The 12,500-nt window shown below is 47.2% G+C and overlaps 1 protein-coding gene across 6 annotated transcripts in view; it reads left to right on the top strand.

Annotated features, from left to right (window-relative positions):
- nrg2a (neuregulin 2a) overlaps positions 1–12,500 on the top strand; it is a 156,636-nt gene that overhangs the window by 56,970 nt on the left and 87,166 nt on the right. The window contains exon 1 of one of the 6 annotated variants that reach the window (XM_063203746.1): positions 7,986–8,347. The exons of the other annotated variants lie outside the window; for them this stretch is intronic. Within the exon in view, the coding sequence (XP_063059816.1) occupies positions 8,254–8,347 (94 nt within the window). The 5' untranslated portion in view covers positions 7,986–8,253. Of the gene's footprint in view, positions 1–7,985; positions 8,348–12,500 lie in introns of those variants that run through there. 6 annotated transcript variants of the gene reach the window in all.

Genomic DNA, 12,500 nt, shown 5'->3' with positions numbered 1-12,500 from the left:
ATCCTATGCACTTGATTTTCGCTCCGCACATAGTCTGGCAAAACCCTCCTTGCTCGGTTCGCTCACGATTCTGCCAATCAGCAAACAGTTGAGAGTGGTGACGTAGAACTCACCCGCGAAGTGTGTTACCAATTGATTAAGTTAACACTATTCACCCTTTTGTCTTATTATTTGTATGCTTTGGCAACACTATATCGTAACGATTATGCTAATAAAGCGCAATTTGAATTTGAATTTGAATTCGGAACGCCAATGAATTCAAATGGTAGAGTAAGGTCAGACCATCTCCCACCCTCCATGGAAACGGATTCCTCTTAGCTTTTGGCAGACTGTTTGACGGAGTCAACAGTCGGCTTTCGGCCCGGCTAGTGCTCATCAGCAGCAGAGAGTACTGTAAGCAAGCCAGCGATGAGGCCCACAGGATATGTGCGTGGGGTCGGATTCGCCAGGTCAAGATAAAGCGAGTGTTTAGGGAATGACATCATGTCGAAAGCAGAGAGACAGCCCTATCTATACATCACAATGCCTGATGCAGAGAGCGATACTTGGTGCCCGATTTGGATCCTGCACACAACATCGCAGTGAAACACTATCTCTAACGCACTATCATATAAGTGAATGACTGTGTGTGTGTGTGTGTGTGTGTGTGTGTGTGTGTGTGTGTGTGTGTGTGTGTGTGTGTGTGTGTGTGTGTGTGTGTGTGTGTGTGTGTGTGTGTGTGTGTGTGTGTGTGTGTGTGTGCATGCGTGTGCGTACGTGTGTGTCTTTATTGCTATCTCGTTGTGTGTGTGTGTGTGTGTGTGTGTGTGTGTGTGTGTGTGTGTGTGTGTGTGTGTGTGTGTGTGTGTGTGTGTGTGTGTGGGAAAGACTCTCTCTCAAGCTATCTTGGGCACTCTATCAAGCCCGGGTGCCCTCACAAGAAGGAGTTGCAAAACAATAGTGACAGTCTTTGAGGCGATCTGACACAGGTGTTACTGTAGTCAAGTAGTACTGGAGCCTGGCCACTGGCCCTCATGGGGGCAACTTGGTATTTATACAACACAGGGCTTTTTTTCTGAGGAGAATACAACACAAAATTCTTTATGATGAAAAGCAGACAAAAGCAGACGATCAAACGAATGAAGATCATGCTAAATGAAAGCGTGTAATTGGTCAAAAGTTCACAGAGGCAATTGGGACATAAGAACTATCAAAGCTACAATGTACAGTTTAATTGTGTGCAATACCACATCATACAGCACATCAGAGTGCATTTTATCGTGAATGTTTTATGGTGTAATGTAGATTTTTCAAATCTATACAAATTAGTTTGCAGAGTCTGATGAAGGCCTATTTGCTGAAACGTCAGCACCAAAAAATAAAGTGGTGAACAGTGAAGAAGCAGTGTCGCACTCTTCTTTTTGAAAACTGATGACTGAAATATCCTTAAAAGCTGCACCTGCTGCAAACCTTCGAGGTATGCGGGCTCTCGCAAAACTTTGTTAAATCTGCAAATATTGGCGTAACCCGTGCAATGCATCTGGAAGCACTTTGTCAAGTTACATAATAAGCTAGGTTGGTGTAATATGCTGATGGTTTGTGGTATGTGAGTACAGAAAATATATTTTCAGAAGTAAAAAAACAAGACACAGAAACATGTGTAACGATGTGAAACACTACATGGATCTCTTAACATCGTTCAGAATGATAGAATGATCACATTGGTGAGAACTTCCATGGTACTAATCATCCGGCTATTTTTAAACTGTCGCATGATATGTCATTGTCACCTGCTATTACAGTTTTTCTCGATTGCCTCCACACAAGTTCTGGTACTTCACACACAATTCTCGGAACATCTCACCCATTTCCCAACTCCCCTAACCAATGTCACTGAACACTAAACACAATTCCTACTTAACCCTCAAATTCCAGATTCAAAACACACTCTGTTCACACCATTACACACAATTCTCTAGATTACACTCAATTTTCATAAAGAAAAACCCTGGGTCTCTCATGGAACACACTGTCATTCACAACACTACAATCAACTACCATACTATGTTCACTTCCTCATCACATGGGCAAACTCTCTTCATACCGGTTTACAATCTGAAATCATCACCCCATAAGGACACACATTGCATGTCATATTGATGAAAAATGAGTGGATGCAAGGAGAAAACACATTTGTTTAGTTTTTTAACTCAAAAATATGTTATACAAGACATCACTTCCATGTGGTTACCCAATATTTTCCAATAAATTAGTGCAACTTTTTACGTAACGTAAATGTCAGAAAAAAAATTGCTGTTGATGCCTTCTCTGGTTGGATGCGCCATGCAAGACGGTATTTCCCTCGCTACCTGGCCAGGGAAACGATTGCATGTGATGTGGATGAGGTCCTGTGGCCAGACCACAATAGAAGGCAGGATGAAGCAGAGTAGATGTGAGTGTGTGGGTTTTTTTTCATAGCAATAGGCTATACAGTAATGTAATAGGTTTTTTGTACTGCCAAATAGGCAGTGGGGTTTATCTTTGTGTTGTTTTTGTGAAAAAGAAATACAAATCTTTCTGTTTCTGCTTGTGTGTTGTGGGAATGAAGTTTTTCCAACTTATGTCACAGTATCCATGCAATCCAGAACAAAAAAAGCCCAAGTTAGTGGGAGAAATTAGTTTTACCCTGTGCCCAACAGTGTTTTAATGGGTCTGCAAATGTATATTATAGTGACTGTCTGTGTGTGTCATTTGACGAGAAAATGAGGTTTTTAGAAGAGAGTACATTGTTTTGAGACAAGACGTGCATTTTTCAGAGGTAGTGAAGAGTTTGGCCCGTTGTGTGTGAGGTTTGGAGATTTGTGTGTAGAGTTTTGAGAATTCGAGGACCGATTCCGAAAATTGTGTGTAGGCAATCGAGAAAAACTGTAACACCTTGGCTATGTGTTAGCATTGGGTGGGTTACTGGCACCTCCTCACTCTGACACCTTTGCAGCTGATACTATTCCAGGTCTTGTCGGTGCAGAGCGAGCAACTGACACTGTCCCCACTCACCGTTATTCCAGGTGCTGGCAGAGATTAGACAACTGATACCAGTGTTGCCTGATGGGAAACGTTGGAACTATCGCACCAAAACATCAAAGCTATCTTTTTAAAAAAATTGGAAGGAAGTGGGGCTAGTTATCATACGAGCCAAATGATTTTTTTTAAGGCAACTGAATGAAAATTCTGAAATTATCGTACATCATGTTTTTTCACATCATTGATTGCACAGAGGACAAAGCTATGGTACTAATACAATCTCTATCGTACATCTGGCAACACTGACTGACACTGTCCCTACTTACTGTTATTCCAGGTCGTCACTACAGAGCAGTCAACTGACACTGCCCACTCCTGCTGTGCCTGTGAGCAATAGCCTACACCTCTGCCGATGTGTACTTTGTACATACATACACTAAGCAGTAGCACTGCCTCCAATGAACGACTTAGCACAGCCTACTCACTGTCCGGTTTTGATAGAGTACATTAGGCTATGACACTAACGCTGTTACGGGACAGTACACAGAAAAAATGAAGTGTTAATTCAACACTTGGAGAGTACTCTGTGACCAAATGCACTATAGAATATGTTAAATCAACTCTGTAAGTGTCTAATAGTTATCACTGCATTCTTTCACTGTGTAGAATAGCTAGTGATACCATCCCTCTGTTAAATTAAACGTTTTTTTTTGCTAACAATAATCAACTACTGACAATCTCCTTTTCTCTAAGTATGGAGCACTACTGACATTCTGTCCTGTGTTAGTATAGAGTGGGCTACTGCCACTGTCGCATGTAAATGAAAAAGTGGAGTACTGAAAATGGGTTGGTGCTACTAATACCGATACTACCATTTCCCGATCACTAACTGGAAAATTACTGTAAATACACTAATGTTTGCCATATATTTCTTTCTTTCTTTCTTTCTTTCTTTCTTTCTTTCTTTCTTTCTTTCTTTCTTTCTTTCTTTCTTTCTTTATTTCTTTCTTTCTTTCTTTCTTTCTTTCTTTCTTTCTTTCTTTCTCAGTCCTCCCTGAGCCCTTACTCTCTCTCTCTCTCCCTGTGTATATACAGTATCTGTTTCATTCTTTCCCTCTTCAGTTCCTCCTCTCTCCCCACTCCCTGCTCCCTCCCTTTTCTCCTGCTTTTTGTATTTACCAAAGCCATGTATCAAACGCACTTCCTGAAGATGGAGAACTTGTAGCAATAGCCACTTGAAACAATGTAAGCAGTGTGAAGCGTGGTGACACGGGACGATGAGGTGCTTGTGTGTGTGTTTGTGTGTGTGTTTGTGTGTGTGTGCGTGTGTGCGTGTGTGTGTGTGTGTGTGTGTGTGTGTGTGTGTGTGTGTGTGTGTGTGTGTGTGTGTGTGTGTGTGTGCGTGCGCGCACGTGCGTGCGTGTGTGCATGCACTTTTGAGAGTGTGTGTGTATGCACTTGTGAGTGTGTGTGTATGCATCCACTTTTGCGAGTGTGCGTGCGTGCGTGTGTGTGCCCACCAGTGTGTGTGTGTGCGCATGTGTGTGTGTGTGTGTGTGTGTGTGTGTGTGTGTGTGTGTGTGTGTGTGTGTGTGTGTGTGTGTGTGTGTGTGTGTGTGTGTGTGTGTGTGTGTGTGCGTGCGTGTGTGCGTGCGTGCGTGCATGTGTGTGTGTGCGCGTGTGTGTATCATAATGCCTCCCACCTCCTTCCCTGTGGTGCTGTGTGCGTTCGTGTGTGTGTGTGTGTGTGTGTGTGTGTGTGTGTGTGTGTGTGTGTGTGTGTGTGTGTGTGTGTGTGTGTGTTTGAGAGAGAGAGAGAGAGAAAGAGAGAGAGAGAGCTCACTGCAGTGCCTGCTTACTGGTGACACACTTGCAGAGAAAGACATGGGCGTGCTGCGACTTGCTTACAGTAGAATGGGAGACACACAGCGCGGCGGCAATGGGGTGGGGTGGGGTGGGGGTTGCACAGAAGGAAAGAAAAAGAGAATGAGAGGGAGAGAAGAGAGGGAGGGACTCTGCTGGTGTGTGCGTGTGAATGAGAGAGAGAGAGAGAGAGAGAGAGAGAGAGAGAGAGAGAGAGAGAGAGAGAGAGAGAGAGAGAGAGAGAGGGAGGATGTGACGAGTTGTCACACTGACAGTTTCCCTCATTCGTGGGTGTTTGTTTGTTCTTGTTGTTTTTTCCTCATTGAAAGAAGCAGGCTTGGCAGATTAACCAACAACAACCCAACAAAAAAAACGTGACAACAAAATGAAAGAAAGGACAATAAATAAGAAGAATATGGAAAGCAGTGGAGGTGTTGTTGCCCGTCCCATCTCGTTATCCTGATGTCGTGTCTCGAGTGTGGGCAGCGGGATCGCCTAGAGGCCGGGATCACGCCACGTCACTCGACTACCTTGATGAGCATAAACAAATAAGTTGAAAAGCAACCTAAGCAACTGCAACTTATAATGATAAATAAAGAATAACACATTATAGACTCACTTGGAAAAGAGGCCATTGCCTCGATGTGACTACCCTACTAAAATAAAGGAAAAATAAATTTAAGTAAATAAATAGATAGAAGCTGTTTCTAGCTGGCCCGCTTCGTACAGTACCCTACGTGACTGTACATCACATCTCATGTGTGTCATAGGGATGTAAATAAAATCGAAATGTATCAATGTTTCGGAAGTATCGGCCGGCGATTTAATCGAATCTCATGGTATCGTTGCGGCATTCTTAAGAATCGAATCGCTGGCCCCTGTGCAATGCCCTAGCTCTATAACACAATAGTAGTGGAAAAGTAATTGGAAAAAATCGAATCGAACCGAATCGTATCGTATCATGGGGAATTTAAAAAAATCAGGGGTCAAGTCATTCGACTTCCTTTACCGACGACCAAAAAATCTCTGGGTGGAAAGTAGTCAAGTCACGTCACTCAACCACATTGACAAGTGGGAGAGAAGAGGAGGAGGGTGGGGGAGGGGGGGGAGGAGGAGGAGGGGAGAGGAGAAGGATGGAGAAAGGAGAGAGAGGAGATAGGGGAGAAGTGAGAGGTGACCACTGCTGACCAGAAGGAGAGAGCAGGAGGAGGATGAGAGCAGGAGAAGGGGAGAGGAGGTGAAGGAGAGGTGAGAGGAGGTGGAGGGGAGAGAGGGTTGGGGAGAGCAGGTGGAGGGGAGAGAGGGTTGGGGGAGAGGAGGTGGAGGGTAGAGGACATTGAGGAGAGGTGAGAGGTGGAGGACAGAGCACCAGAGATAGGAGGGTGAGGTGAGAGGAGGGAGGTGACTGACGTGAGAGTTTGGGAGAGTACAAGAGAAGACGGCACAGCAAAAAGAGCAGAGGGAGAGAACGGGAGGAGGAGGAGGGTGAGAGGAGGGAGGTGACATGAGAGTTTGGGAGAGTACAAGAGAAGGGTAGAAGGAGAGAAGGGGAGGAGGAAGGAGAGGTGGAGGTGGAGGTGGAGAGTGCGGCAGAGCACGGGATAGCTAACAGAGCAGAGCAAAGGTTCCAGGAGGGGGCCACCGGAGACAATGTCATCCTAATGGAGGGTCAGGCTCGCCCTGGGGCCACGTGGGCTTGTCGTCAGGGCAGGGGGAGTCCCAGGAGAGGGGCTGTGTGTGTGTGTGTGTGTGTGCGTGCGTGCGTGCGTGCGTGCGTGCGTGTGTGAGAGAGGGGCGGGGGGGGCAGCAGGTCAGCTGATGGAGTTTTGTAAGAGGAGTTGGTGCTGGTAGTGCAGTGTACTGCAGTGCAGTGCAGAGTAGTTGTGTGCAGTGTGGTGCAATGTGTTGTATAGTGCACACTTCCGTGTAGTTGTTGTGTTGCGTCATGCAGTGTGCAGTGCGGGATTGTTGTTTAGTTGTGTTTAGGTGTGCTGCACTGTAGTTCAGTGTAGTGTACTGTAGTGTAGTATGGTGTGGTGCTGCAAAGTGTAGAGTACTGTATTGCCAAGTGTAGTGCAGTGCAACATAGTGTAAGATAGCGTAATGTAGGGTAGTGTGTTGTGTTGTGTTGTGCAGTGTAGTACATGCACTGTATAGTGAACTGTAGTGTAGTGTGTCATTATGTGTTGTGGAACCCCATGTACTGTAGTGTAGTGCAGTGTGGTATGCTATGTAGTGCAGTGTCATGTCGTGGAGTGGAGTCTAGTGTTGTGTGCAGTGTAGTGCAGTGCAATGCCATATACGGTTGTGTACTGTAGTGTAGTGTAATATCAAGTAGTGTAGTGTAGTGTAGTGTAGTGTGTAGTGTAGTGTAGTGTAGTATAGTGTAGTGTAGTGTAGTGTAGTGTAGTGTGTAGTGTAGTGTGCAGTCAGTGTAGTGTAGTGTAACACCATGTACTGTAGTGTACCAGAGTGTAGTGCAATGTGACATCATGCACTTCAGTGTAGCGCACTGCAGTGTAAGGTCATGCACTGTAGTGTAGTTTTCTGTAGTGCAGTGTAGTGTTAACGTCATGTACTGTAGTGTGGTGTAGTGTAGTTGTAGTGTGCAGTGTACTGTGCAGTAGTGTAGTGTAGTTGTACTGTGCAGTAGTGTAGTGTAGTTGCTGTTATTCTCAGCGGTGGGAGCCGGGCAGCGCTGTAGGGCCTGGAAGAGGTTCTGCTTATCTAGGAGTTCCAGGCAGGGAATGGTTAATTGCCTGACAGCAATGGGAAATGCCTTCCTTTACTCCCTCCTTCTCTCTCTCTCTCTCTCTCTCTCTCTCTCTCTCTCTCTCTCTCTCTCTCTCTTACTCTCTCTCTCTCTCCTGTATTCTGCCCTCCCTTTCCCTTACCTCTCCTTCTCCATGTCTCTCTCTCTCTCTATCTCCCTCCCTCTCTCCCTCTGCCTCTCCCTCTCCCTCTCTCCCTCTCTCCCTCCCTCCCTCCCTCTCTCTCCCTCTCTCTCTCTCTGACTCTGCTCTGCTGTAAAGTAGGTGTTCCCCTGCCTGCTGTGTAATATCTGCGAGTCTATATAGGAGGGAGAGAGCCACTCTGACAAGTTCAGAGTCTTGCAGCACCCAGCAGCCCCGCCTGCAGCGCAGCACACCCCCAGCCAACCAACCAAGGACTAATTCCGCTCCTCCGTCCGTCCCGAGTGTCGCACCGTGCCGAGCGTGTGTGAGGGAGCGCGAGTGAAGAGAAGAGAAGTGCGTGTGTCGTGTGTCGTGTGTGTGTGGGGAGGATTTTTTTTTGTGTGTGGCTGTGTTGCCGTGCGCCTCACTGGGTTACCTGGGAGGTTTATTCTCTCGCTGAGTGGATTTACACCTTCTGTTTTTCTCCATTGACACCATGTCGGAGAAGGAGGGCAGGAAGAGAGAGAGGAAAGGCAGGAGAAACGGAGGGAAAAGGGGACGCAAAGGGAATCGAGATCCCCCCAAAGAAGGTAAAAAGAAAAAAAAAAGAATGTTTGCAGATACTTTTTTTGCCCAAGGTCTGTGACAAGCTGACTGTGTGTGTGTGTGTGTGTGTGTGTGTGTGTGTGTGTGTGTGTGTGTGTGTGTGTGTGTGTGTGTGTGTGTGTGTGTGTGTGTGTGTGTGTGTGCGTATATGTGCACACTTTTATGTATGTGTTTATGTGTGAGAATGTATGACAAAGTGCAGACCTGTGCAGGAATGTTCATTTCCTCGTCTCTAGTCAGAGTTTTCGTTGAAGTTCACGTTATCCACGCGGAGGGAGAATCCTTGAGACAGCTGTCTTGCGCTGTAAGTCGAGGCGCACGTCCAGGCGTAGTAGCGTCGCTCGTGGCGTAGTAGCGGTGGGGTAATAGTGTGGCGTCGCGTCGCAGCGCAGCGCAATTGGTATTGGCAATGCCCGAGTCCAAAAAAACAAGCTCTCTGTTGACACCCATATTACACTATGCAACACTCACTTTACTTGCTACAAGCTGGCACTAGCGTGAGGTTGCCACACTCGACTCATGGGTGTTTGTCGCGTGGCTGAGTTTTAAGGGGTGTTCCTGGTGTAGCTTCATCCACTGTGTCATTGCTGACTTGGCCAGAGTTTGGTTAAGTACTGAATGAATGATGTGTGGGGAACGTACAGTCACTGATGAGGGTCCCTTATGATCTGTCTATAAGATCCTTACTCAGGTCTCGGGGCGCTTTCGAGCCGTGCTCTTCTGTAATGTAATGATTTGTGGCGTACTTCAGGGAAGCTCTTGACAGCCTGGATATTGTGGGGTCACAGCTGTGTGTGTGTGCTTACGTGTGTCTGCGTGTATGTCTGTGTTCACATGCATGTATGTTTGATTGTGCGTCTGTGTTTGTCCAGCATGTTTTTATGTACTGTATGCGTTCAAGTGTGGGCGTGCTTGTGCACATTTTTGTAAGTCTCTCTGTGAGTTTGTCCACACGTATGTCTAACTGAGTAAAGCGCAGAGAGTCTGTGAGTAGAGAGTGTGAGAGTGTGTGTAAGTGTGTGTGTGAGTGTGTGTGTGGGTCCCTGTGAGTAGAGTGTGAGAGTTTGAGTAGAGTGTGTGAGAGTGTGTGTAAGTGTGTGTGTGTGTGTGGGTCCCGGCCTGTGAGTGACGGGAGCTTAGGGAATAGAGCTGTGCTCCCTCACTGTCAGCGGGTGCAAGCCTCGGCACGCCAGAGCGCTCTGACCCTGGGGTCGGGGGGGCTAGTCCCACCCATTCCTCAATAGTTTGCCTGGTCACGTACGTACTTCTCTCTCCGTCAGACCTACTCTACTCTCAGTGTCCTGCTTTGGAGCGGACTAATCAGCCTTTCGCTCTCACCCTCCTCTCCTCTCCTCGCAGTTTTTCGGGGGCCGAGTTTCGCATGAAGCACCTGGTTTCCCTCCCTTCTCATGCTCTCTGTTCTCTTTCTTTCTCACTCCGTCGTTCCTCCCCTCCTCTGTCTTTTTTTCTCTCTTCCCCTTCCTTCATGTTTTCTGCGCGGGTCTTTTTTTTTTCTTTGCTCGGCTGTCTACACATTTTTTTTGGCCTTTTGCTTCTTGCTTGCTGACATTTCGCCTCTTCTAATACCTTGTCTTCCCAACCCGTCCTTCACAATGCCACCCAGGCAGACAGCCACTGAAGGAGGCAGGAGAGGCAGACTGTGGAGGTAGACAGGCAGTGGAGAAAGACAGGGGAGGCAAGCAGGGAGGCAGGCAGATAGTGGAGGCAGGCAGACAGGGGGGTAGGCAGGGAGTGGAGGTAGGCAGATAGTGGAGGCAGGCAGGGAGTGGAGGCAGAGAAAGGGAGACAGGCAAGCAGAAGCAGGGAGGCAGAGGAGGCTGTCAGGGGGAGGCAGTGGAAGCCGTCAGTGGAGCCAGGGACTAGAGGTGGGCAGGCAGTGAAGGCACACTCTGGAAGCAGAACGTGGAGACAGGCAGGGCCATGGAGATAGGCAATGGAGGCAGGCAGACAGGCTGTCAGTAAATGCAGGTAGGGTAGACAGGGACTAGAGACAGTATGGAAAGCACTGGAGGCTGGATATTGGAGGCAGGCAGGAAGGTAGGTAAGCAGGCAGGGAAAGAAGACATGCAGGCAGGCACTGGCTGGAGGAAGACAGGCAGGCAAAAAGTGCAGGCAGGCAGGGGAAACAGTCAGGCCTGAGGAAGGCTGGGGTGTGGGAGGTTGGATGTGTGTGGCTGGCTGCGGAGAGGAGATTCTGGGTCAGCTGTGATGGGAACAGAGGTGTCAATGCCGAGTTCAAAAAGTCAAATGCCTGCCACAAATGTTATCCAACCAGCTGGGGAATCAGCTGATGACCTAATGAGGAACTCATCACAAACAGATGAGCTACTTAGCGGAGTCACCAGTGTTGGGCAGAAAATGTGGCAGATTTTTTTTTTTTACTTCGAAGCTGGGATTGGTTGGGAGCAGCTGTGATGCTGATGCTGATCATGGTGGTGAAAACTACTGGGTGAGCTGTGAATTATTCACAGAGTTGCAGATGTGGACTAAAAAACGTACTAGCTACTTTGGTGGCGAGTGTATGTTTGGCTAGTAAGATTAACATCTACTTGCCAAATTGACTTGTGATGAAAAAAGTTAATTTATAGCCCCGATGGTGATGCTGATGATGGTGTTGAGCTGGGGATGATTCACTGGATGCAGTTGTGGACTAATTCTAGGATCAAGTTGGAGGGTTATATGCCCGATTCTAGGCTGGGTTTAAACCCCCCCACGACAACTGGGGAGCTGTTCCCTCCTCAAGGTCATCGAGAGATTGTTGTGAACTGTCATGTGTTTAAACAGTGGAGAAGTTATAAAGCAGAATTCCAGTGGTTTTGAGCCTGATCAAAAATCGTCAATATCAAAGATATTTTATTACTGAGCAACTGTGAGTGGTGTGTGTGCAAGTAAATGAATGGTTTGTGGTTTATTGGTTGTTCATTGATTGTGATCAGGGCCCTAAATTCATTTCACTACCCTTGCCAAAATAGCTAGATGTTACAGTAATCTCACGAGTCAAACACACACTCACTAATGGGTCAAAGTGGCTATACTCATGAACGACCATCCGGGTACTTTGCTCTTAAATTTGCGTTACGCCCCTTTATGGGTGAAAACAAACCGAATGTCTCATTGACTTACATGCTACAACGGCTAGCCTAAATGAACACAGTCCATGCTTCAGCCACGGCTGTTTGGCTATATTATTTGAACAACCGGCAACACAACACGTTTTCGGCATGTTTCGCGTGAACAACGCTAGTCTACAGGTCCGTATCTGTCGTTTATTAAACCCCAACATCACCTTGCACATTGCCTGTTTTCCCCCATAAATGGGCGTAACGCACATGGAAAACGTCACGCCGTTCATGAGTATAGTAAATTGGTCTTTTCTACCAGCTAAACTGAAATTTCACCATCATTTGGCTGGAGCTCTTGTTGTGATGTATGTCTTCATGTGTGCGGTGCAATCCGATGTAAAAAACTTTTTTAAAGCCATGTATTTTGAGCCTGTACTGTCGCACCGCTGCCTACAGTGCGTGTCCTGAATCATGTTACACCGGCCGGCATCAAGCCACACGACAACCCCCCGCCCCCCGCCTTTCTCTCTTTTCATTTCTCTTCTCTCTGTCTCTTTTTCTTTATCTTCCCCCTTTCCCTTTGTCTCCGTCTCTCTCTACCTTTCTTTTCTACACTCTATCTTTCTCCCACACCCTCTCTTTCTTGCGTTTGAGGACTTATCAGTCCTTTCGGAAGTGGAAGAGGCATCTTTGCCAAAGTCTACCCCCCTCATCACCCCTCACTCCCCCCACCTACCCCCTATCTTACCTTACCCACCTCCACCCCTCTGTAAGTCTCACCGTAGTCTCAGATCCCGGCGACTGATTAGCGCGACCACTGAGACAAGGCGCTGCATTGTATTGTCTTGGGGGACGCTCCTCCCGCTCTCACCTTCCCCCACACTCTTCCATTCATTCATTGGTGGTGGTGGTGGTGTGTGTATGTGTGTGTGTGCGTGCGTGCGTGTGTGTGTGTGTGTGTGTGTGTGTGTGTGTGTGTGTGTGTGTGTGTGTGTGTGTGTGTGTGTGTGTGTGTGTGTGTGTGTGGTGTGTGCGTGTGTGTGGTGTATGTGTG

Source organism: Engraulis encrasicolus, chromosome 7 (assembly GCF_034702125.1).
Source record: "Engraulis encrasicolus isolate BLACKSEA-1 chromosome 7, IST_EnEncr_1.0, whole genome shotgun sequence".
Classification (NCBI taxonomy): Eukaryota; Metazoa; Chordata; class Actinopteri; order Clupeiformes; family Engraulidae; genus Engraulis; species Engraulis encrasicolus.
Note: the sequence above shows the minus strand (reverse complement) of the source record. Positions and strands in the feature narration are given on the sequence as shown.